The sequence below is a fragment of the Bubalus bubalis genome, chromosome 7, assembly GCF_019923935.1.
Source record: "Bubalus bubalis isolate 160015118507 breed Murrah chromosome 7, NDDB_SH_1, whole genome shotgun sequence".
NCBI classification, from domain to species: Eukaryota; Metazoa; Chordata; class Mammalia; order Artiodactyla; family Bovidae; genus Bubalus; species Bubalus bubalis.
This window is the reverse complement of record NC_059163.1, coordinates 3758062-3783648: the sequence shown is the minus strand read 5'-3', so window position 1 is coordinate 3783648 and position 25587 is coordinate 3758062. Positions and strand designations below refer to the sequence as shown.

At 52.5% G+C, this 25587-nt stretch overlaps 1 protein-coding gene across 2 annotated transcripts in view; it reads left to right on the top strand.

The window, feature by feature from the left end:
• SORCS2 (sortilin related VPS10 domain containing receptor 2) overlaps window positions 1–25587 on the top strand; it is a 489049-nt gene that overhangs the window by 407535 nt on the left and 55927 nt on the right. For both annotated transcript variants that reach the window (XM_045166262.1, XM_045166261.1), the window contains exons 5-8: window positions 3163–3236; window positions 7901–7965; window positions 11009–11127; window positions 13490–13579. In XM_045166262.1, coding sequence (XP_045022197.1) covers window positions 3163–3236; window positions 7901–7965; window positions 11009–11127; window positions 13490–13579 — 348 coding nt within the window. The remainder of the gene's footprint in view (window positions 1–3162; window positions 3237–7900; window positions 7966–11008; window positions 11128–13489; window positions 13580–25587) is intronic.

Here is a 25587-nt window from a genome sequence, read left to right as displayed (position 1 = left end):
ACACTGCATGCAAAGTCGCTTCAGTCGTGTCCGACTCTTTGCGACCCTATAGACTGTAGCCCACCAGGCTCCTCTGTCCGTGGAATTCTCCAGGCAAGAATACTGGAGTGGCTTGCCATGCCCATCTCCGTGGGATCTTCCCAACCCAGGGATCAAACCCACACCTCTTACGCTTCCTGCATTGGAAGGCAGGTTCTTTACCACTGGCACCACCTGGGAAGCCTAACGTGTGCACATTACTATATATAAATAAACCAGAAGAAGCTACTGCATAGTACAGGGAACCATCCTCGCATTTGGTAATAACTCATAAGGAAAAGAATCTGAGAAGCAAAGAACATATATATATAAAACATATATATATTATTTATTATATATTATTATATACATTGGGCTTCCCTGCTGGCTCAGCTGGTAATGAATCTGCCTGCAATGCAGGAGACCTGGGTTCGATTCCCTGGGTTGGGAAGATCCCCTGGAGAAGGGAAAGGGAATGTATATAAAAAATTATATACATTATTTATAAACAAATTATATATATATATAAAAATTACTGCACTGTACAGCTGACATGAACATCAAAAGTGTATTTCAATAAATAGATGGCCAAGGCCGCAGGGAACTGATTCCATGGCAAAAGGCCAGACTGCGTCTGCGTTGCACGGTGCGTCTGTCTGACCCAGAAGTCTAGCTTCGAGGGAGTCTGAGCAACGTTGAATTTCAGCTTTGCAGCCTTTGCGGCATGACCAGGTACCGTACAGCAAGGGAGAAAAGGATGCTGAGTTCCAACCATACGTCCAACCTGCTGCTGAACGCCGGGTTCTGAGAATTGCGTGAGACCCCCGGCACACGGCGCACCTTCCCTCCGCCCTCCTCCCGCTCCTTCTCCTTTATTTCTCCCTCGTCCTGACTCCCGCTCAGTTTCATCTTTACGTCAGATCAGCACGTGCTACCATTCCACTCTGTTTCTTGAAGCATCCATCGAGAGCAAGACTGCTTGTCCCCAGGATGCTGCCATGCGGGTTTTAGCTGTGGTAACTAGGACCTCCTGATGTGTTTATTCTTGTGTATTCACTGGTATTGGTCTTTTACTCAGCAGAAACGTTCTATTTCTGCAGCGACTGGTTGTGCACTATGAAATCACCTCCCACGAGAGCAAATTGGAAAGCCTTCATAAAGTTCCGGGCAGGTGTCATAAACACAGAAGCGTAGGCAGCGATGGAAACAAGCCCACCATCCATTAAGCTGGGGGTTTCATAACCTGCAGCCGGAAACTGACAGCTACCGTCTCCTTTTTCATTCACTTAGACTGCCTGAGGATCTGAGCCACGCTCTCTCAATTTGCAGATGGTAAAGGGAGACTGCCCTCAGGGAGAGGAGTCAGCCTGGGGGCGGGAGAGGGGAGGAGGGCTGTTCCAGGTGGAGGGGTCAGCACGTGTGAAGGCCAAGAGGCAAGAGAGAGGAAGGAGATGGACCCGGAAAAGAGCGAGGGTTGAATACAATGGGAGCCTGTTGAGGAAGGTGCAAAAGGGCCTCTGGTTCTAGGTAGCCCAGGGCTGGGAAGCCCTGGAGGGGTAGCTGGTGGGGGCGACCAGCACTGAGTGGGAGACCGACTAAGATGCAGACTCTCAGCTTCTTCCGGTAAGAAAACCTCACAGACTGGGCAAGAAAACCTCGCAGACTGGGCGTTCTCTCCCTGCAGGTGAGAGCAGAGGAGAGTAGCTGAGCAACTCCCAAGTTTTGTTTATGAAAAAGGACCAGGCTTCCCTGGTGGCTCCATGGTAAAGAAGCCACTTGCCAATGCAGGAGATGCAGGTTCGATCCCCGGTTAGGGAAAGATCCCACGTGCCGTGAGGACTAAGCCTGTGCACCACACCTATTGAGCTTGTGCCCTAGAGACCAGGAACCAAGACTACGGAGCTCAATGCCACAACTCCTGAAGCCCCTGCACACCAGAACCCGCGCTCTGCAGCAAGAGAAGCCCCCACCATGAGAAGCCCCCGTGTCACAACGGGACGGTGGCCCCTGCTCGCCGCAACTAAATAAAAGCCCAGGAAGCAATGAAGGCCCAGCACAGCCAAAAATAAATAAATAAAATTATTTTTTAAAATGTACCAAAAACTTGAAGACACTTGAAAAATAACTGGAGTAATCAATCTTAAAAAAAAAAAAAGGAACAAGTGTTCACGATTGTTGCCAGGGTCACAGTGTGTCCGTCAGACGACCATTCAGAGTGACTCTCTGGAGGCTCTTGGGGATGTTCACAGCAGGGACAGCCACCAAGAAGTGGGGTGTCTTCTCACAAGTCCCCGAGGTTAGGAAGTTTGGAGATGCTCTTGGCAAGGAGGAAGCACTCATGCAGGAGCTTGTCTGCTTTTCTGCAGCTGTGGGAAAGACAGAAGGAACGTTTTCCAGAAGTTTCTCGTCCAGGCAGTTATAGGATCTGCAGCGTTCAGAGCCACTGTTGGCAAGGGGGCAAAGAGGTCCAGGCACCCAGACTGACAGTGTGGGTGGACCCAGGACGGATCAGCGGGGCATGGGGTGCTGGCTCCTGTGGTCTCCGCCTCGCCCCAGGCAGCTCTGTCCAGGAGAATGGTGGGCCCAACACTCCCCCCAGGGACCCCGAGCCCCACGTCAGCTCATTGTTCCACCTGGCTTCACTCACGAAACCTCAAGTTCAAAGTTGAAAGGATTGGGTCTTTGGAGTCAGTGATTGCAGAGCATGAACCCTAAGCGCAGGCCCTGGGTCACTGCGGCGGTCAAGGCCCCAGCCAGCCTGCAGAGGGGCTGCTGTCGTTGCTGCACTGACCGGCTCTCCTTCCTGCCCCTCCTCCCCAGCGCCCACCCACCAGGAGAGCTTAAGGGACCTTCAGGTCCCTCCCACGTGCCTGTGCCCCGACACGCTGCGCCCAGGACCTCTGCCACGCACACCCCCACCCGCCGTCTCTAGGGTCCTCCCAGCGGCCTGGGGTCAAGAACGGCCGGGTGTGGAGTTCCCACCGGACCTTCTGCCTCTTGGAGACTGGTCTGCAGGGCCTGCCCTCCCCACTCCCCTGACCCGCCTCCACGGGGCGCTCCGCGTCCAGGGCAGACGGGCCTCTGGGAAGAGGCTTGCTCCTCGGTCATAACCAGACCTCCCTCTCTGCTCCTTCTGCCCTAAAGCTCTACGTGTCGTCTGACCTGGGGAGGAAGTGGACCCTTCTGCAGGAGCGAGCGACCAAAGACCACGTGTTCTGGTGAGCGCGCCCCACGGGACCCGGGGGCCCCCAGCCCTGCCCTCCTCACCCCGGGGGGCCTCCAGGGCACCCTCTCTGCTCTGCTGGGCGGTGTCAGAAACAGCCGAGGGCTGGGGCTCAGTGTTCCCAGGCCACGTGTGTTTGTTTACGTGTGAGTCTCCCTCTCTGGGCCTCCGCTTCCTCGACAGTAGATGGGGGCGTTAATGCCCATGACCCTGGCACAGTACCCACGCTTGGCAGGTCTGTCCTGCCCCCTCCCTCCTCTTCTCTGCCCCTCCCTCCTCCCCTGCCCCCTCCCTCTTCCCCTCTGCCCCCTGCCTCCTCCCCATTCCCCACCCCTCCTCCCCACTGCCCCTCCCACTGCCTCCCATGCCCCCTCCCTCCTCTTCTCTGCCCCTTCCCTCCTCCCATGCCCCCTCCCTCCTCCCCCTGCCTCCTCCCTCCTCCCCTCTGCTCCCTGCCTCCACCCCACTGCCCCCTCCCTCCTCTTCTCTGCCCCCTCCCTCCTCCCCTGCCCCCTCCCTCATCCCCTCTGCCTCCTTCCTCCTCTCCTCTGCCTCCCTCCACTGCCTCCCCTTCCCCCTCCCTCCTCTCTTGCCCCCTCCCTCCCCCTGGCCTGGTCTTGACTCAGCCCCTGACTAACTGCCGGGCTGTGCAGCCCCAGCCAGCGCCCCGGCCCCCTCCCCATTTCTGTCATCTCTTGGGAGCTGATCAAAATCGGTCTGCGTAGGAAACTCTCTGGTCTCACTGCCCCAGCAATGGGGCTCCGGTGCTCAGGAAATGCTTGTTGGATGAGAGAGCGAGTGAGGCCCACGGAAGATGAGACTTGGCCGAGGTCCACGGGCAGAGGGAAGGGGAGCTGAGCACGGGGTTCCCGCAGCCTCTAGAGGTGCACAGAGAGACAAGCTCTTTCTACCAAGGTGTGATTCCTGAGTGTGGACGTGTTCGCACACACACACTCGTGTTCTCTGCTTCGCATGTCATTTGGGCCACACACTAACGCATGGACTCCCCGCCAGGCCACAATCCTGTTTCCTCAGGACAAACACGTGGAAACAACTCCCTGCCCACCCCCCTGCCTCTTCAGTGTCTTCATGCCAGTCAGGACCAGGAACTAGCTGGCTGACATAGGGCCACAGGCCGCAGAAGGGAAGCCTTGGTCTCTCCCCTGGAGCAATGGCCTGTCGGTGCGCCTTCCACCACATGGCTGCCCTAGCGAGGGCCCGGGTCTTCCTCAGAAACTAGGGCGCCAGTGTCAGGCCTTGTCATTCCTGTCAACATGGGCTCAAGGAAGTGGGGAGGGGTCAGGAGGTGGGGAAAAGCTGGGAGGAGGGGAGGGGTCAGGAGGTTGGAGGGGTCAGGAGGGGAGGGTCAGGAGGAGGGGAGGGGCTAGGAGGTAGGCGGGGTTAGGAGAGGGGAGGGGCTAGTAGGTGGGAGGGGTCAGGAGGAGGGAGGGGTCAGGAGGAGGGAGGGGTCATGAGGAGGGGAGAGGCCAGGAGGAGAGAGGGATCAGAAGCTGGGAGGGATCAGGAGGAGGTGGGAGGGGTCAGGAGGAGGGGAGAGGCCAGGAGGAGGGAGGGATCAGAAGCTGGGAGGGTCAGGAGGAGGTGAGGGGCTAGGAGGTGGGAGGGGTCAGGAGGAGGGCAGGGGCTAGGAGGGGGCGGTGTCAGGGAGGGGCGGTCCCTGAGCTGGTGGCCTGGGAGATTAGCAGAGCTGGCCGCTCCACTGATGCGTCCAGTCCCAGGGAGACCTCTGGGATCACCAAGAGAAGCGGCCCACAGACACTGAAAGCAGAGTTTGTGCTCATTCGGACACGTTGTTATCTCTGGCAAGTCAAATGATTTCTTCCCCAAGTTTCTGTCTCTGACCTGACAGCGGGAATTGCCAAAGCCCCATGTTCTAAGACCTTCATGTTTTGAGACGCTTAAGCAAGTGAGCTCATTAGATTGACCTCCGGGGGCCATGGCCAGGGACTGGGAGACCTACTGTGTTTTGGGACCGTGATGACTCTGGCTCATCACCTCCCTGCTAGTCTCTAAATGGCACTGGGAAAGAATCGTGAGGGCCTCCCAGCAGCAGCCACGTTGTGAACACTGACCATCCACCAGGCACCGACCATGGGTCCAAGTGCATCATCTTATGAAATCCACACAACAGCCCCGACTGTCTCCCCTTCATGTTACAGAGGGTGAAGTGGAGAGGGGCCAGGGCACGTGTCCTCAGTCACACCGCCCGGAAGCAGCAGCCCCAGGCCATAGCTGCTTCTGCTTGTGGCCCGTGGGCATGCCACTGGCCGCTCTGCCAAGCAGTCTGCTTTCCTGCATTCCCCAGGCATTTCCAAGTTGGCCTTGGCACTTCGGCCCGGGTCCACCCATAAAGCCTCAGCCTTCCTCTTCCATGAGCTCCAGTGCCTGCCAGGTGGGCGGCAAGAGGCAGGGCCTCTGTCCTGAGGGGAGGTGAGGGGATGACCACTGCAGCCCTGGAGGCAGGTGGTGGGCGTCTTGAGGGTTCAGCGGAATTGTTTGCATCAGAGCTTTCCTTAGTAACTGTCAACTCCCCAGGCTCCCAGAGCTATGGACTTTTCCAACAGCTTGCTCAGCCACAGGTCTTCTCAAGCAACTGCTGTTTCCAAACAGCAGACCGAGGGCCTTCCCCAGACACCAGCTTTGGGGACCTTGACAAACAAGAAGGTCTAGGGGGCAACACTTGTCCCTTCCCGCAGGGAGCCAGGCTCCATCTGAGCTGTGTAAGTGCAGAGGTTCACGTGGTCTTTCAAGACCCGTGGTTGAGGGTTTCTAGGGGCAGGGACCTCAGGGTCATCGTGCTCCCAGCCTGTTGCTGGGCCTGGTGCGTGGGCCCACTGGGAAGTGGGAGGGGAGAGACTCCGGTGGAGAGAGAGAGGGAATGAGAGAGGGAATGAATGGATGAATGAAAAGTGAGATAAATGAGTGAGTGCATGAGAAAGTGAATGAGTGAGTGAATGAGTGAGCAAGCCACAGGCCGGGTGTCATTACCCCATTCACAGATGACGGATGGTCAAACTAAACTTCCTCTGCTGAGCCGAGGACCTGTCAGCGCTCCTGGTAGGGAACAATGTCTAACTTTATTCAGAAAAGAGAGGAAAATGTCAGGCAGGAGACCTCCTCCCAAGGAGCTTACAGATGGCCTGTTCAGCAAGCCTAAATCAACACTTCGCCTTGCACTCGAGACTGTCCGGAGGGTCGGCGTGATTGATGCTGGATCCCACACTGAAACACTCTGACTGCACTTCCCACCACCCAGAGCATCTGTGGATTTCACGTGTCCAGCGGGGACCACCTGGCCCCGGAGGAGACGAAGTGCTCAGGGACCCCAGCACCAAGCCTGCTGGGCATTGGGTTGAGAACTGAGGGGCCAGCTTGAGGCCAGGGGCTGCCAGCAGTGGGAGCTGAGTGCTCTGTAGGGATGTCTCACTGGCCTGGAGGGGCCGTGGGGGTGCCTGTCCGCAGCACTGAGTGGTGCCGCTATGACACGCTGATGCAGTGAGACTCTGCGTCAGATTCTCAGTCTGCCCTTCAGCAAAGTAAATGTGCTGCACCAACCAGGTCGGTGTCCGTGAGAGGGTCAGCCGGGGGACGCCTTTGGAATGGTCATATCGTCTGGAATGCACATTATAACAGATGCAGTCAGCTCATCACACCCACGACCTCCTGGGTGTTCTCGCCTAAGAGATGGCTGAAGTAGACAGAAGGTTCTAAAGGGGGTGGACAGACAGAAGGTGACCGTCCAGTTGACACGGGGAACCAGTAAAATCTGGGAAACACTGAACCACAGCACATCACCCCGAAGTGTCCTTTCAGGTGGAAAACCTGCACTTCACCTCCTGGGTGCCCGTGCTGGGCAGGCAGGAGTCGGCACTGGCCTTGCCTCCCATGGAGGATGTAGCCCAGTCCCTGTGACACGTCTTCCTCCCGTTCTCAGCCCTCGTTGAGCACTCTCGTTGAGCCCTCGTCGTCACCAGCCACGGTCCCCGCTGTGCTGCCTGAACCCCTGGTCCAGTCGTGTCTGACTCTTTGCAACCCCATGGACTGTATAGGCCTTGGAATTCTCCAGGCCCGAATACTGGAGTGGGTCGCCTTTCCCTTCTCCAGGGCATCTTCCCAACCCAGGGATTGAACCCAGGTCTCCCGCATTGCAGGCAGATTCTTTACCAGCTGAGCCACCAGGGAAGCCCAAGAATACTGCAGTGGTTATCCTATCCCTTCTCCAGCGGATCTTCCCGACCCAGGAATCAAACCGGGGTCTCCTGCATTGCAGGCGGATTCTTTACCAACTGAGCTATCAGGGAAGCCCTGAAACTAGGGTGATATTCTCAGGCCTCTCCTGCCTCCTAAGATCATTTCGATCACTAACACACATGTGCACACACACATGCATACACACATGTACAGACATGGATGCACAAGTCTTCTCTAAACCACTGTAAACGGAAGAATGCCCAGCAAGGCAGAGGTGGAGGCTCCGTCGGCGTCCCAGGAGCAGCTGGGCTCTGGGGGAGGGCCGTGCCCTCTGAGCCTCAGACCCAGGAGGCCACGAGGCTCCCAGGGGTTCTGGCAGCAGACAGGCCCGGGAGGAAGGGCTTGGGGGCTTTGTTTCCAAAGCCAATCTTTGCCGTTCTTTTCCAGGGCTGTGTCTGGGGTGGACGCTGACCCTGACTTGGTCCACCTGGAGGCCCAGGACCTCGGAGGAGGTAAGCAGGGAGGACGTAGGAGCCAGGGACCCCGAGTGCTCACCCCATGGCAGGCTCGGCCGCCCTTGTCCTTGGCGACTGGCCCTGAACAGCTGACCTCGCTGTGTTGCGATGTGGCATAATTTTTAAATGTGCTTGTTTTCCAGCCAGGGATAAATCGAAGTCAAGGAGCTCCACTCCAGTGGAAAAGTCTATTAAGAGGGCGATTTGTTCTGGCCTCTGAGCACTGAGTGCTTCCCCATTTCTCAGCCCCGATCCCCGCCCTGCACTTACTGGGTGTTGAGGTGAGGCAGGGACTCTGATGGCTCCCCCCGGCTCCAGGGGGCAGGAGCCTTCCTGGCAGATGAGCCCAGAGGCCATGCCTGTTATGAGGAAGGTCCTCTGTGCTCACTGCCGACAGAACCATGGACGGTTCTAGAACATTACAGCCAGTAGGACCTACAGGTTGTGTCTTCACTCAACAAACACTGGCTGAGCCCCCTGTGGACCAGGCCCAGGGCTGACCCTGCTGAGGACCCACAGGTGGACAAGACCCAGCCCTGCCCCTTGCCTGGCAGGACCTCCTTGGTTTCTACTGGCATGCAGACCTGGGCAGGGCCACCCTTCACCTACAGTGGGTGCCGACAAGTGCAAGCTGCTGTCCCTGGGGGGGACGTAGTACATGGAGGGCGGGTTCAGTGCCAGGCACCGGAGTCCTGGCTGGTGACCGAAGCTCTGGAGGGAGCTCCCAGCCCTCTATGTGGCAGCCAGGTGACCCTGGAAGTGACCTCAGCTCCCCGCCCTCAGCATCCTTCTCTGTGGAATGGGTCCCACGCGTAGTGCTCAGCCTGGGGCGGCATGGGTCATCAAGTGGCGGGGGGTCCCCTGACCACGTCCAAGCCCTTGGCTCTTCCCTGGACGCCCCCAGCCCCTGTCCTGCAGGGAGCAGGGCAGTGTTACTGTTGCTTCTGCTTCACTTCTTGAGCTCAGTCATGGGGTCTGGAGCCGGTGCAGACCCCAGCCCTGCCACCCTCCATGCAAAAATCCCAAATCACCCCCTGCTCCCAGCCACCCCGGCCTGGGAGTCCCACCAGAACCCCATCCCGCCGAGCTTGGTGGCACAGAATCCCGGCCTTTAGGACCCCCTGCACTGGCCACCCCCACCTACCCTCCAGCCAGCCTGAGCTACTGACCATTCCCCAAGGTCACCTGCCCCCTGCCATTGCCCCTGCGGGAAGGCTGGGCCCCGTCCCCGGAAGGACGCTGGGGTGACAGTGCAGGCTGTGGGCAGGACGACGGTCACTCCTGTCCCCTGGGGCTTGTTCACGAGAGCCAAGCGCCCACCTCCCTTCTCAGCCCCGTGGTCAGAAACTTCACCTCGGCAGCCTCAGAGGGGCTCCACAGAGTGGTTTACGCCACAGAGATTAGCAAGGGCTATGGATCAGCCCTTCTCCCACTGCACAGACCGTCAGCGCCGTGAGAGGTGGTCTTTGTCTGTCTTGCTGGCGGTAGAGCTGGAGCAGGGAGGACCTGACCATCGTGACATGAGTGAGCAAATGAGCGGACGAATGCATGGCTGAATGAGTGGGCGAGTGAGTGAGCGAATGAGTGAGTGGGTGAGTGAGCAGACGGTCCACTGAGTCTGGCCTGGGTTTGACTCCACAGCATGCCCAGCCAGGCAAGCCCATGACAGGATATTCAGTGTTGACCACAGGGAGTGACTGGCCCGTTTAGAGGGGAGAAGGATGTGGTTCTAGAGGAATCGGGCTGTGGCATAGCCATGGCTGATTGCGAGCCTACTGTGCGCACTGTTTCAGGGGCCCCTGCTGGTGAGTTAGGGCAGGGCTTCCAGCCCCCAGCCTGGCCCCCTGGCACTCTCCGTGCTGCCCAACTACCCCAGGCCGTGGGCAGGATATGCCCCCAAAGGTGCTGATGTCTCTGAGCGCCTGGCTGGGCTCCATTTGGCCCCTGTGGTTAATTCTGCTCCTGCCCACACGTGGGAGAGATGAGTCCCCAGGGCAGAGGCTCCAGGCAACTCCCTGGGGGCCCCCCATCCCAGAGACAGAGGGCTTGATGGAAACAGGAGTCTCCAGGCAAAGCTGGTGTTCAATTTACTCAACCATAGGTGTTTCAAAAAGGGTGAAAGTGTTTGCCTAAATCTAGTGGGGAAAGAACCCCCTGAGTCCCTGCTCACACCCACCTCTTGATTGGGTGTGAGTGGAGAGACGTCTGGAGGGCGGAAGGGGTCCCAGCCGTGACGGGCACTGTGGCCCTGGACTCTCCCTTCCCTGGTGACCACACACCCGCTGGGCCCGGGGAAGGCCAGTGGCTGGGGGTTGTGTGGGGATCTCCTGCCCACGTCTCTGGGGGTTGCTCTGTGGCCCCTCCCCCAGAGAGGGGATCCAGGTGTCCAGGGATGTATAGGTGGTGTGTCTGTGGGTAGCCTAAGCCAGGAGCAGAGGGTGGACGGGGCAGAATGTGGACCTAGTCCTGCACTCACACAGCTGTGCTCTCCTGCACGACTTTAGCCCAGGGTCATCAAACGCTTCCCATCAAGGCCAGCTGGTAAACGTTTCAGCTTGGCTGGCCATGTGGCCTACGCTGCCCATGACCGCCATGGTAGTGTGAAGGCGCTGTGTGTGATGCGTAAACATGCAGACGTAGCTGTGTTCCATGGAGCCTTTCTTTGGGAAAAGCCTGGAGGCCGGCCGGGTGGCCCTGAGTAGACAAGTCTCTAACCTCGCTCAGCCTCAGTTTCTGCATCTGGAAGATGGGACCCCCCCCCCCCACAGTATGGTCCTGAGGATCGAAAGAGCCCCTCCCAGGAGAGCGCCAGGCACAGAGCTGCCCCCCTATCCCCACTCAGCAGCAGCTGTGGTAATCGCAGGTCCAGCCCTTTAAAATTCAGACCCACAAACAACATCCGCGTCGGTGGTATCGGAACACAGATGGAGCGAGAAGGTTCGGCACTTCATCATGTCTGGGGCTGCGTCTGACTCCGTCAGCTAGCGTCTGGGTGTTTTGAGATTTCACGCCCCGCGTGGCTGCCTCTTATCCCCTGCAGGTTTTCGCTACGTCACCTGCCAGATCCACAACTGCTCCGATAACGCACGGACGACGCCCTTCGCGGGCCCCATCGACCAGGGCTCTCTGACCGTGCAGGACGATTACGTCTTCGTGAAGGTGCGCTTGCTTCTGGGGCTCCTGGAAATGGGCAGGAGGTGATGTGGAATATAAGCCACTCTGGGGGAAATGGAATCACTCCAACAGGAAGCCATAAAACGGCTACTTTACCTTCAAGCGCTACCTGCTTCAGTTCCTGCTGCCCCTGTGGCGAGGCGCCCCCCCGAACCCCACAAGGCCAGAGCGCTGGCACAGGGCTGCCATCCGCTCCTTCTCCCTTCTGCCCCCCAGGACCCTCCCACAGCTCAGGGCCCCCAAGCCCGAACCCGTGCTGCTCCATCTGGTTCTGGTGGCTTTGAGTTGATATGGGTTGTTTCTGGTCATTGTTCTTGGCTACTGGGCATCAGCTGTCCACAGCCCAGGGACCAAGCCCTGCTGCCTGGCACTCAGATCACAGTTGGGACCACCCTCAAAAACCGTGTGATCTGACTGTCCAGAAACTCCAGGGAGCAGCTGGTCATACCACTTCTTGATTACTTCCACTGATGAGGAACTTACTCCTTTCAAAACAGCCCATCCCCTCCGAAACAACCCAAATCTTTGGAAATGTCCTTACAGCAGTGAGATAAAGTGTTTCCTCTACTCTCATCCACTGGCCCCTGTTCTGCCTGCTAGGATCCCAGGGGACAATACCACAGGCTGTAATGGAGATGGTCCCTAAGGGCACTGGCTGGGCGTTCTCTCCACTGAAGGCTCCCCCATCTCAGAGACACTTCATCACCCCAGCAGAGTGGACCAACACCTCCTGTGGAGCGGGGGCTGGAACTGGCAGGGTGTGTCACGGCCCCCATTAGGGCAGTCAGTAAGAGGCTCCTGCCACCACCAGCCCTGCTCTCACTCTCCTTCACCCGCTGCTGAAGCCCCTCGGCCTCCCATGCTTTCTATCTGTTTGTATGTGCTCTTCCCTGGGCTTGGGGTGCTCACGGCCCCTTCTCCACCTCCTCTTCCCATTCTCTGTCATGTACCCTCTCCTCCAGGAAGCTTTCCTTGGCTTCCGCCTACTTCAGGCCCGCTGGTCGCCTCCTTGGAGTGCCCCCAGCTCTTTCTCCCTTCCTTCATTGCAGCCCAGGCCACACTGGCATGCTTTACTATTTACCGTAGACCCTGCAGTCTGCAGGGAGGGTGTGCTCCAGGTCTGTACTCAGCACCTCCCACTGCATTTCTCAAACATCTGCTGAGTGTTGGAGCAACAGTGGCATCAGCTTCTTTGACAATCAATCCCACGTGGAGTGTTTTCGAAACACTGCTTGGTCCGCCAGCACCCCAGCCTGAGACCCTGGGGGCACAGCTGTGGCTGAACGGGCTGGGCTGGTCCTTGTGCAGCAGGGGGCCCTGGGTGGGGGTGGGGGCTTGGTTAGAGGTGCTGGGAAGCCTGGCCAGGCCAAGGGTGGGCCATGGGAGGGGGCTCAGGGAGGACTGGGGTGCTGTAAGGAAGCAGGGGGCACCATGATCAGACAGCTCAGGGGCCAGGTCTAGAAGTGGGGGCTAAAGAAGCTGAGTTGCGGTGGGTGAAGGAGCCACCCCTGTGCTCAGCCTTGGCGGTGCTCAGGCGTGATCGTGACCACTCTCAGCTCTGTCGCAGAGGCCTGGTCTGCCGCTGGTGACACTGTCTGCGTCAGACGAGAGAGGTGCGCCTGGCGAGGGGCTGAGGTCAGGGGCCACAGGGCTCTGTCCAGCTCCTGGCCCAATCCGTCTCCCATCGCCTGTTTGCCCCCTTGCTCCTCTTCCCCTCTCCCTCCTCCCTACTTGCCCCTTCCCCCAAAGAAGCAAACGCCGCTCTTTTCCTGGCTCTTCCATTCTCTCCCATGGGAGACAAGTTACTCCAGCTCTGGACCTCACTTTTCTCATCTGTAAAGTGGAAGTGACCACAGCTCGTGGAGCTGCTGGTCTTGATGCTGATGAACTATCTTGTGTCACACATGTGGCATCCCAGGAGTCCTACCTGTCGTGTTGCTTCTCTTGCCTTGTGTTTTGGTGGCATCTTGTGTGACTTGAGCTTACCTCTGTCCTGTCTCTTCCTCCACTCAGCAGCTCACCAAGTATTCTCACTAAAAGAAGTTCTGGGGAACAGAATTTTCTTTGCCTTGTACTGCAACTCAGATATAGGGAAGCAAAGTGCTGAAAGAGCACAAGGGAAGGAGATTAGTTCTAACCAAGGGAGGTGGAGGAAGACTTCCCAGAGGTGGGGCATTTGGTATGGGGCTCTGAAGGATGAATAGGAGTCTAATTCAGGCAAAGCACATGTAAACAATTTAAAAGGGCATTTTCACCAGCTGAAATACAACGTGTAGTTTTTCATTCATGAAGATCTGGGTTAACTGGAAACCTAGCCCCTTAAAAGTATTTTTCCCCCTCCTGTTAGGCAACCACAGCAAACCAGACCAAATACTACATCTCTTACCGTCGCAATGAATTTGTCCTGATGAAGCTGCCAAAGTATGCATTGCCAAAGGTAAGAGTGGGTTCCTGTTCCACCTGGCCCTGAGCTGTGTCCTGAGCCTGCACGGACTTGGGGGCCTGCAGGTGCCTGGTTATGGCCAGCTCAGGATGGACAAGAGCGAGGCGGCCTTGCTTCCTGCAATGACTCCCCTCCGCCTCCACCCCACCCTTGCATGTGCCCAGCTGCATCCTGTCCTAGGGCCTCCACCATGCTCCTTCCTCTGCCTGTTCTTCCTTTTCCCCAGACTCCCGCACATGTGATGTTTCAGAGCAGTATCTCCTCCCATTGAGCCTCCAGGCTGGTCCTGCTCACACCTTAGGCTTCTCTTTCCTGGCACTCAGGGTGTGAGGAAGGCCCTGTGTCCATCTCCTGCTTTCATCTGGAGTTTCTGGGGCTGGGGCGCAGTTTCTGTTTTATTCACCACTGCATTCCAGCTGTCTGCTATGGTGCCTAGTACGCAGTAGGTGCTCAATTAATGCTACTATCTTCCCCTTGTGTGTATGTGTGTATGAGTTGGTCAGTCGTGCCTGACTCTTTGTGACCCCATGGACTGTAGCCCGCCAGAGTCCTCTGTCCATGGGATTCTCCAGACAAGAATACTAGACTGGGTTGCCATTCCCTTCTCCAGGGGATCTCCCTGACCCAGGGATCAAACCTGGGTCTCCTGCATTGCAGACAGATTCTTTATCATCTGAGCCACCAGGCAAGTCCTGGCAAAGCAAAGAAGAGGGGACATGGAGGCTGCCCAGATACTGCCCCCGCCCTGTTTCAGAGTGAACTCCACAGTCCCCTCCCTGCTGGTATGGCATTCCAATTTTACAAAGGAAGTGACTGAAGATCAGAGAGGCTAAGTATCCTGTCTGAAGTCACACAGCTGGTAAGAAGCCGAAGCACATTTCACACTGAGGTCGAGGGTGCGGGGGTCTGAGACCAGCCTCCGGCCACATCCCCCTCCGGAGGATGTTTTCACTCCCTGTGCATAATTCAGAAACACAGATAGAAGCAGCCTTTCCTCACCCACACGCTTACTGAGCATCACATATAAACTGGGAACTGACTCTACAGCTGTGAGTCAGACACCTCAAATTCCTTCCCTGGCTGGGTTTTCAGAGGAAACAGGCAGAAAGTCAGGCAGACAAATGTGTGGAATAATTGCCGGCTGTGGTGTGTGCTGAAAGGGGATAAGAGGCAAAGCCAGAGAATGACAGAGGATGGGGGAAGCTTCCCTGAGTGGAGTGTTTGCTCTGAAGCCCGAAGGCTGGGGGAAAGCTGTTCAGGGGTGGGACGGTGCAGGTGCAAAAGCTCTGGGGCCCGAGAGACCTGGCTGGAGGGCAGAGGGTGGGGGCCAAGTGAGAGGAGGCCATCGTTCTTATCACCCAGCTTCGAAGGATGACTGAGGACCTCCTCATGGGGTGGCATTCGTATTGGCGCTAAGTGTCCCTAAGCTCACTCAGGAGTCCTGCCCAGGACCGGTGATGGGCCGGGGGTTGGGAGTGATGCACAAGTCAGGCTGCTCTCAGGGATCATGCCCCAACCCCGAGCCCAGGGTGGGGTGTCCCAAGACCACATATGGTCTTGTGAGCACACTGCCCATCCAAGCAGCGGGCTGCTTCCGCTCCACCAAATTCAGGAGAACAGCCAGATCCCGTGTTCCCACCAACAACGTGGAGAGCTACCTGACTGAATTTCCTAATCAGATTTTGTTGTTATATGGTGAACTTGTGACTCTTGCCTCTTTCCTCCACTCAAACCATTCCCATCTTTTTTTTTTTTTTTTCTTTCATTAATGGCCCAAGTAACATCATGAAAACAACAGAAATCAGAGCCAAGGGGAACTCACCACGTCCTCCCCACCTCCTTCCCTCCCTGCCCTCCCCCAGCCCTGTTTGACTACCTCTGGTCCCTGGCCCCAAGCCAAAGTGACTTTTCTGCAGCTGCGTTATCTCAGTCACTCTGTCTGCAGCCTGGCTTTCACATGACAATGTCTTGGGAGAATTTTTCCCGAATGATACATGATAGCCCCTTTTAAATGACGGCAAAACTTTCAACTAATGAGACCGTGCCTTGTTCTGCTAAGCCAGACTCCTGTTGTGTAGGCATTTGGGTTGTTTCCATATTTCGTAGTTATAAACTGTGCTGCTAGGAATATATTTGCGCCCACAGGTATTTATTTTTTTATTTTCACAAGTTAGTCTAAGAAGAATTTCTGGACCAAGGATATAAATATTTGTGGAGCTTAGTTGGTTTCTAAAAGTGTTCCACCTTGCCACCAGCAAAGTTAGAATAGGCCTGTTTTAACATGGCTTCGCCAGATTTTGTGTTGTATCAATTCTATCTTCCTTCTACTTAAAAAGGTATAAATGGCCTCATTCTGTCGTTTTAATTCACCTATCTCTGAAAACTAAAATGGGTAAACAGTTTTTATTATATTTGTCAGCATTCTTTGCTTAAATTGTTTACTTGTAGAGATTTTAAAAAAATACTCAAGAGAAAAAAAAGAGAAAAAAGAGAAAGAAAAAAAAGAAGGCAAAGGCTATAAACAGACAAAAGAGAGGAAAAATCCAAATAACCACTGATTCTATAAAAACATTCATAAGCATAAAGTGAATGCAAATTTACTTTAAAGTGAAATAGTCTTTTATCTGTAATATGTTCACATGAAATAAAATCCATAAAGTGTAGGAATAAAGGAGAAAGTGACGTCAGGGAAGAGGGTGGGGTGGAAGCACGGAGTCCTTCTTCTCACTTAGGCCAACAACCACACTGGCAGAACCCTCCTAATGTAGTGATTTTGGAACTCCTGGCCTGTTCCAAGGCTTGCAGCTTCCAGGGGAAGGCTTGGAAGGTAAGTCATTAATTTCCACAGTTTTGGCTCTTCCCAAGGTAGCAGCTAAACATCTCTCCCGACCTCTCCCTCAGCCACAGGATAGCATCCATGCACATGTTCCTGGAGCCGTGGACACACAGCTTGCAGGATTCATGATGCTAATCCCTGGGCACCAGTAGGTCTGGGACTATGTGCTCCTGATCATGAAGCACTTAATTTCTTCCACTTGGTGGTGGTTTCAGCATCTTTAAAACAACTCAGGAATTGTATATCAGACACTATTATCTAGGTCCTTCAGAGAGGACCTAAAGCAGAGGATACGGGGGAAGGGCCTGTCCTGGGAAGGCCCCATAGGGTTCTGCTGGTCTTACAGCCAGAGCCTGTTTCCACCCTCATCCCCACATTTATTTTTCTTCTTTTCCCTTTTGGGAGCCAACATTTAAGGACAGAGGATGAGATGATCAGATGGCATCACCAACTCAATGGACATGAATTTGAGCAAGCTCCAGGAGATAGTGAAGGACAGGGGAGCCTGACATACTGCAGTCCATGGGGTCACAAAGATTCATATATGACTCAACAACTGAACAACCGTTTAAGGATGAGGACATTCAGAAGCAACAGCCATATGGAGGGATGTAGAAAGTCACGAAGCATGCCCAGGAAAAAGCTCACGCTCAGACAAGACTTGAGGAGAACTTCAGTTTACACCTCAGGCTGATTCCCAAGACACACACAGCCTGCAGCAATAAAATCAAAATAAAAAACAAACAAAAAAGCCAGCAAACCCTGGAGAGGGGGGGAAATCTGATTTCCAGAGTTCCTGCATTATTAGATTGCAATATCCGGTTTTCAACAGCAAGGAGACTACAAGGCAAGCAAAGCAGGGGCCATCCATTCAAAGGGGAGAACACCAGCAGAAGAGGCCTCTGAGAAAGGCCAGACGGCAGACGTACAAGACAAAGACTTTAATGTAACTGCCTTCAAGATGCTCAAAGAAGTAAAAGAAACGGGGAGACAGTCAGGAAAGCAGTGTGCTCATGAATTAGAAATACAAGCATACCTCGTTTTATTGCACCTAGCAGATACTGCATTCTTTTTAACAAGTTATAAGTTTGTGGCAACCCTGCGTGGAGCCAGTGTATTGGGCCATTTTTCCAACAGCATTTGCTTTTTGTCTTTGCATCATATTTTGATAAATCTCACAATATTTCAAACCTTTTCATTCTTACCATATTCATTATGATCAGTGACTTTTGATGTGACTGCTATAATTGCTTGGAGCCAACTTAATTGATAAACATTATGTGCGTTTTGACTGCTCCACTGAGCAGCCATTCCCCAATCTTTGTCCTTCTCCTCTGACCTCCCTGTTCCCTCAGACATACAAAATTGACATTACAATGGCCTCTAAGTGTTCCAGTGAAAGGAAGAGTCACACTTCTTTCACTTTAAATTAAAACCTAGAAATGATTACACTTAGTGAGGAAGACTTGTTGAAATCCAAGACAGGCTGAAAGTCAGGACTTTTACAGCAAACAGCAGGTTGTGAATTGAAAGGAAAAGTTCTTGAAGGAAATTAAAAGTGCTACTCCTATGAACACATGAACAATCAGCCTTATCACTGATATGGAGAAAACCAAACAGCCTTATCACTGATATGGAGAAAGTCTGAATCATCTGGATAGAAGATCACACCAACCACAACATTCCATTAAACAAAGCCTAAACCCAGAACAAAGCACTGTGCTGTGCTAAGTAGCTCAGTCATGTCAGACTCTTTGCAATCCCAGGTTCCTCTGTCCACGGGGATTCTCCAGGCAAGGATACCAAGGTGGATTGCTACGCCCTCCTCCAGGGGATCTTCCCAACCCAGGGGTCGAACCCAGGCCTCCCACATTGTAGGCGGAGCCCAAGGAAAGTGCTAACTCTCCTCAATTCTATGAAGGCTGAGAGGTGAGGAAGCTGCAGAAGAAAAGTCTGAAGCTGGCAGAGATTGGTTCATGAGGTTTAAGGAAAGAAGCCGCCTCCATAACATCATAGTGCAAAGTGACAAAGCGAGTGCTGATGTGCTAATAGAAGCTGCCACAAGTTATCCAGGTACGACTAAGGTTATTAATGAAGGCGGCTACAGTAAACAACGAATTTTCATTGTAGACATACAGCCTCTGTTGGAAGAAGATGCCATCTATGGATGCCTGGATCTATGGATATACATCTATATACATATCTATATACATCTATGGATCATCTACAGAAGATGCCTATGAAAGATGACTTTCATAGGTAGAGAGGAAAAGTCAATGCCTGGCAGCAAAGCTTCCAAGGACTGACTGACTCTCTTGTTAGGAGGGGCTAATGAAGCTGATGACTTGAAGTTGAAGCCAGTGCTCATTTACCATTCTGAAAATGTTAGGGCCCTTAGGAATCATGATAAATCTACTCTGCCTGTGTTCTGTAAATGAAACAAAGCCTGAATGACAGCGTATCTACTTACAATATGGTTTACTGCCTATTTTAGCCCCACTCTTGAGACCTAGTGCTCAGAGAAAGATTCCTTTCAAACTATCACTGCTCATTTGACAGTGCACCTGGCTCCCACGAGCTCTGATGGGATATACAGTGAGATTAATGTCAGCATGTTGGTTTCACACCTGCTGACACAGTGTGCATTCTGCAGCTCATGCATCCAGGAGGGATTTCAACTTTCAAGTCTTAATATTTAATAAATACAGCTCACAAGGCTATAACTGCTATAGACAGTGATTCCTCTGATGAATCTGGGCAAAGTCCATCGAAGACCTTCTAGGAAGGATCTGCCATTCTAGATGCCATTAAGAACATTTGTGATTCATGAGAAGAGGTCAAAGTGTCAACATCAACAGGAGTTTGGAAGAAGTGGAGTCCAACCCTCATGGATGACTTTGAAAGGGTTAAGACTGCAAAGGAGGAAGTAACTACAGATGTGGTAGAACCAGCAAGAGAACCAGAATTAGAAGTGGAGCTGGAAGATGTGACTGAATTTCTGCAAGCTCATGATAAAACTTCAAGGAATGAGGAAGTGCCCCTTATGGACGAGCAAAGAAAGGGATTTCTTGGATGGAATTTACTCCTGGTGAAGATGCTGTGAAGATTGCTGAAATTACAGCAAAGGATTTAGATGTTACACAAGCTTAGTTGATGGGGCGATGGCAGAGTTTGAGAGGATTGACACCAATTTTGAAAGAAGTCTACTGTGGGTAAATGCTATCAAACAGCATTGCATTCTATAGAGGAATTATTCAAAAAGGGAAGAGTGAATAGATGCGGCATTGTTCATCGTTGTCTTATTCTAAGAAGTTGCCAGAACCACCACTCTGATCACACAGCACCTGCCAACATCCAGTTCAGACCCTCCACCAGCAAAAAGATTAGGACTCACTGAAATCTAAGATGGTGGTTACCCATTTTTTAACAATAAAGTACTTTTTAGCTAAGGTATATACATTTTGTAAGACGTAATGCTATTGTGCACTTAGAGATTACAGTATAGTGTGACTGTAACTTTTATATACACTGAGAAACCAGAGCAATCTGTGTGACTCACTTTATTGTGATGTTTGATTTAGGGGGTGGTCTGGAACTGAACCCACAGTATCTCTAAAGTGTCCCATACCAAAAAATAGATAGAACACGTGGAACCATAAAGAAATCCTGAAGCTGAAAGGAACAATAATTGAAATGGAAAATCCACTAGAGAGATTCAAAAACAGATTTGAGCAAATAGAAGAAAGAACCAGAGAACTTTGAAGATGGGACAATTGAAATGATAAAACCTGAGGGACAGAAAGAAAAAAAAAAGTGAAGAAGAGTGAAGACCATCTAAGAGACCTGTGGGCCATCATCAAGTAAGCCAATATATGAACTATGGAAGTCCCAGAGGAAGAAGAAAGAGAGAAAGGGGCAGAGGAATTATTTGAAAGCCTGAAACTTCCTTAAAACTGATGAAAAACATAACTATCAAGATCTTTAAAAGCTTGGTGAGCTCCAAGTAGCATAAACACGAAGAGTTCCACACCAAGACGTTATACTCAAGCTGTGGAAACACAAAGAAAGAATCCTGAAAGCGGCAAGAGAGAAGTCACTCATCACACACAGGGTCATCAGTGAGATTCTAGGGAGATTTGTTACAGGAACCTTGGAGGCCAGAAGGAAGTGAGCTGCAGTCTTCCAAGTGCTGAAAGAATTTGGTGACAATGTTGCTTCATTCAGCTGTTCCTTAAATTTTAAGTAAAAATCTATGAGGAAATTTCCCCTGTCATTCTTACTAAAATGTTTTTAAGCTTTCCAAAAGTACTTCTTTAAAATGGTTTCACTACAACTAATGGAATAATGCAAATATATATACCATCTCTACCTGTTTACCACTCCATTCCTCCTTTCCATGACCACCTCACTTCATTCCTCAAGGCAACTGTTGTAGGAACTCTTGTTGTTCACTCGCTCATTTGTGTCCAACTCCTTGCAACCCCATGGACTGCAGTCACCAGGCTTCCCTGTCCTCCACTATGTCCTGGAATTTGCTCACACTCATGTCCACTGAGTCAGTGATGCTATCCAACAACCTTATCCTCTGTCACCCCTTCTCCTCCTGCACTCAATCTTTCGCAGCATCAGGGTCTTTTCAAATGTCAGCTCTTCACATCAGGTGGCCAAAGTATTGGAGCTTCAGCTTCAGCATCGGTCCTTCCAATGAATATTCAGGACTGATTTCCTTTAGGATGGACTGGTTGGATCTCCACGCTGTCCAAGGAACTCTCAAGAGTCTTCTCCAGCACCGCAGTGTGAAAGCATCAGCTCTTTCATGCTCAGCCTCCCTCGGGGTCCAGCTGTCACATCGGTATATGACCACTGGGAAAACCATAGCCTTGGCTCCACAGACCTTTGTTGGCAAAGGGATGTCTCTGCTTTTTAAGATGTTGTCTAATTTTGTCATACCTTTCCTTCCAAAGAGCAAGCATCTTTTAATTTCATGGCTGAAGTCACCATCCACAGTGATTTTGGAGCCCAAGAAAATAAAATCTGTCACTGCTTCCACTTTTCCCCCCATCTATTTGCCAGGAAGTAATGGGACCGGATGCCATGGTATAAGTTTTTTGAATGTTGAGTTTTAAGTCACCTTTTTCACTCTCCGCTTTCACCTTCATCAAGAGGCTCTTTCGTTCCTCTTCACTTTCTGCCATTAGAGCAGCATCATCTCCTTATTTAAGGTAGTTGATATTTCTCCCAGCAATCTTGATTCCAGCTTGTGATTCATCCAGCCTGGCATTTCACATGATGTACTCTGCATAGAAATTAAATAAACAGGGTGACAGTATACAGCTTTGATATACTCCTTTCCCAATTTTTAACCAGTATGTTGTTCCATGTCTGGTTCTAACATTGCTTCTGGACCCACAAACAGGTTTCTCAGGAGGCAGGTAAGGTGGTCTGGTAGTCCCATCTCTTTAAGAACTTTCCACAGTTTGTTGTGATCCACACAGTCAAAGGCTTTAGTGTCGTCAATGAAGCAGAAGAAAATGTTTTTCTGGAATTCCTTTGCTTTCTTTCTGATCCAATGGATGTTGGCAATTTTATCTCTGGTTCCTCTGCTTCTTCTAAATCCAGCTGATACATCTGGAAGTTCTCAGTTCACATACTGCTAAAGCCTAGCTTGAAGGGTTTTGAGCATTACCTTACTAGCATGTGAAATGAGCACAACTGTATGGTAATTTGAACATTCTTTGGCATTGCCTTTCTTTGGGATTGGAATGAAGACTGACCTTTTGCAGTCCTGTAGCCACTGCTGAGTTTTCCAAATTTGCTGACATGTTGAGTGCAGCACTTTAACAGCATCATCTTTTAGGATCTTAAATAGCTCAGCTGGAACTCCATCACCTCCACTAACTTTGTTAATTGTATATTCATTCTTATTCTTCATCTTAGTTTAACAAAGCCTAAATCTTAGCTGGTGCCTTGCTTCCCAGCTGGGACTAAATTTTACAGCTTCCCTTGCAGCTACATGTGGTCATTTCTGAAATCTGGCCAATGAGATTAAGTGGAATCATCAGGTCTGGGAGACTTCTCAGAGCCCTATTTTAAAGACTAGCCTTTCCCTCCTCTTTCCTCTCTCCCTCCTTTTGCCTTACACATTGACAAGATGGCTGGCTGGAGCTCTAGCAATCATCTCGGACCATCAGTAGATGGGGCAGAATTGGGCAGTGGGATGGTGACTCAGAAGGAGCCTCTGTTCCTGGTGACTCTGTCCCTGGTGATTCCAGCTTCTACACTGGGATCTCTACCTCTGGAATCCTTTTACATTTGGGGAAAAATGAGTTTCTATCTCATTTGAGTCACTTTGCAGTTTATATTACTTATAATCAAACGTAATTCTACCTGATAACAAACACTGGCAACTCTGATGTTTCCACATATTTCCCCAGACATATGGATATGTGTGTGTGTGTGTGCCCGCGCACGTGCATGCTCAGTCTCTCAGTCATGTCCTTTGTGACCCCATAGACTCTTTGTGACTCCATGGACTGTACCTGGCCAGGCTCCTCTGTCTATGGGATTTTCCAGGCAAGAATACTGGAGTGGGTTGCCATTTCCTCTTCCAGGGGATCTTCCCCACCCAGGAATCTCTCCTGCATCTCATGCATTGGCAGACAGACCCTTTACCACTGAGCCACCTGGGAAGCCCATATAAGTATATACACACATGGAAACACATATACATATGTGTGATATTTTAATGTCTTTTGTTTAGAAATGGAGTTAACAAATGTCTCTGCTTCTAACTTTCCTTTTAAAAGAAGAATAATATGAATAATTTAAGGGAAAAATTGTATATTATTTATCACTCTCTAAACACCAAGGATTTTTAAAAGACTGGTCTCAGTGCGTGGAGAGAAACCAGCGCCCTCTAGCTCTGCTTGGGGGAAAGGAACATAATGTAACAAGAACTTTAAAAATGTTCCTTCTCTCAGATGCAGCAATTTCCCTTTTTAGATTTATGTTGTGGAAATACAGAGAGCACAGAGATCTGTGTCTGGGAATGTTTATGACTGTTTTGCACATCATGCTGGAGATGCTAAAAAGCTCACCAGTGGGGAAATATTCAGTGAAATATGGTACATCCACAAAAGGGAATATCATGCAGTCACCAAAAGTGGTGTTTATAAATAATTGTAACAACAGAGAAACATGCTCCTCATAGAACACGCAAGAGCAAGCTACCAACCATACTTGAGAAAGTATATATGAATCACATTTGGGAACAAGCCCAGAAGTAAACATTTTTAAATATTAATACCAGGTCTCTCTAGGAGCAGTACTACAGGCAACTTTTACTCCCTTTATACATTTTCCTTTATTTCCCAAGTTCTAGTAAACATTTACTCAGGTTTTGTAAACATGTACCTGGGTGTGGGGAAGACAGAGTCAGAATGAAGGTGATAGCCGTAAATACTGATCAGCCCCGTGTGACGGATGCGGGGCTGCGTGAGCTCGGAACCTCGGGCCGATAGAGGGTTTTCTCGTGCCGGGCTGCAGGATTAGCCATACCCGGGAGGACACCGCGGCCTAGCATGGAGAAATAGGAGAGGGGAGGTGGGCGAGAGGAGCAGAGATGCCCCACTTCCCAGGCTTCAGGCGCAGCCCTCCAACTCCCCATCACCCTGCTGTCCCATCTCACAGAGGGAACCGCCAGGCCTGTGACCCTGACTCTGTAAGCCCTCCCTGGCTGTGAGCTGCTGGGGTCCACAGGCCAGGACCCCGGTGCGCTGCAGGGCTGTCCCTGGGAGGGAGGTGCATCGCAGGTTTCACAGCACTGCCCCCTCTTTTTTGCAAAGCCCTTTTTTTTTGGCTGCACAGCACCGGGAGGTGGGGGTGGGAACAGACAGGAGGGGAGGGGCCACCACCAGCCTGCACCCTGCCCAGGCGGCCTCACCAGATTGAAGGTCTGTAAAGGGAAGAGAACCCCCAAACTACACTGGCCGTGGTGGGCGGACCAGCGGTCGTGACCAGCGTTGCCCCGCCCCCTCTGCCATCTGTCCTCGGCTCCTGGATCTTGGAAGCTCCGCCGCCAGAGGGACAATAAAAGTCTAGGAGTGATAGAAGGCAAACTGGAGAGGCTGCAGCATAAAAGCTCGTTATGGCTTTGAAACAGGCCTGTTCAGATGCCTTTTCATGTGGCTCCCACGCAGCGTTTGGCGCTGGCTGGGAGTGAAAAGGAAAACAAGAAATTCAGCTTAGCCCTGGGTTTCTTCTTCCTTTTCATTCGACTGTGGATTTTTTTTTATTATTATTATTCTGAATTGTCAAATCCGGAACAAATCCTGAGAGGGGGTGCCTGGCCCACTCAAGAGTTGCCAGGTGTCCTGCTCCAGGTGGGCTTCGGCCTCAGCCGCTGACCTTCTCAGGTCAGGCCTCCTGCCCGCCTGCTGGCCAGGTGCCTGCCCTCAGCTCCCGCCAGGCCCCGAGCCGCCCACTGCCCTGCACAGGCCTTGTTGGCTGTGTGTCCAGCGGGAGGGCCAAGGGCAGGGGTGTCCTGGCCTGGAGGAACTGTGGGTAAAGGGCAGCTCTCTGTATGTAGCAGGCCATCGAGGAGGCCCTGGGAATGAGGCTGAAGCGAATTAATCCAGCCCTCCTTCCCAGTGTACAACCCGGAGGGCAGAGACCAGGGTGGGTCCCCAGCGGGGCCCAGGGCCTAGCACAGCGCCTGGCACACAGCAGGCACTTAATGAACACGTGCTGAGTGAGTGAACTGACATGTAGCTTATCTGATCCTCAGGATGGGGTCGGGGAGGGGCCCAAATGAGACCAGTCCCCGCCTCCCAGGGGTGATGGTCTGCGGTGCATAGGAGTCTCAGCCTCCTCCTAACTGCAGGGACAAGCAGGCAGATGGCATGGCAGGGGCAGGGGGTGGGGGGAGGTGTCACTACGCCCCACCCAGTGCCTGGGCAGCCCCCCCACCCAATGTGGAGGGTGGGAACATGACCCCCATTTTGAAGCTGGGAGAACGGAGGCCCAGAGAGGTAAAGGGACTTGTCTACGGCCACAGAGCACTGCGGGCAGAGCCGGGATGAAAATCTAGGTCAGCCTGACGCCAAGAGGGCTGTAGCCAACCCCCACCCCTCCCCCCAGGCCTGCCCCATCCCCCTACCCCCCACGC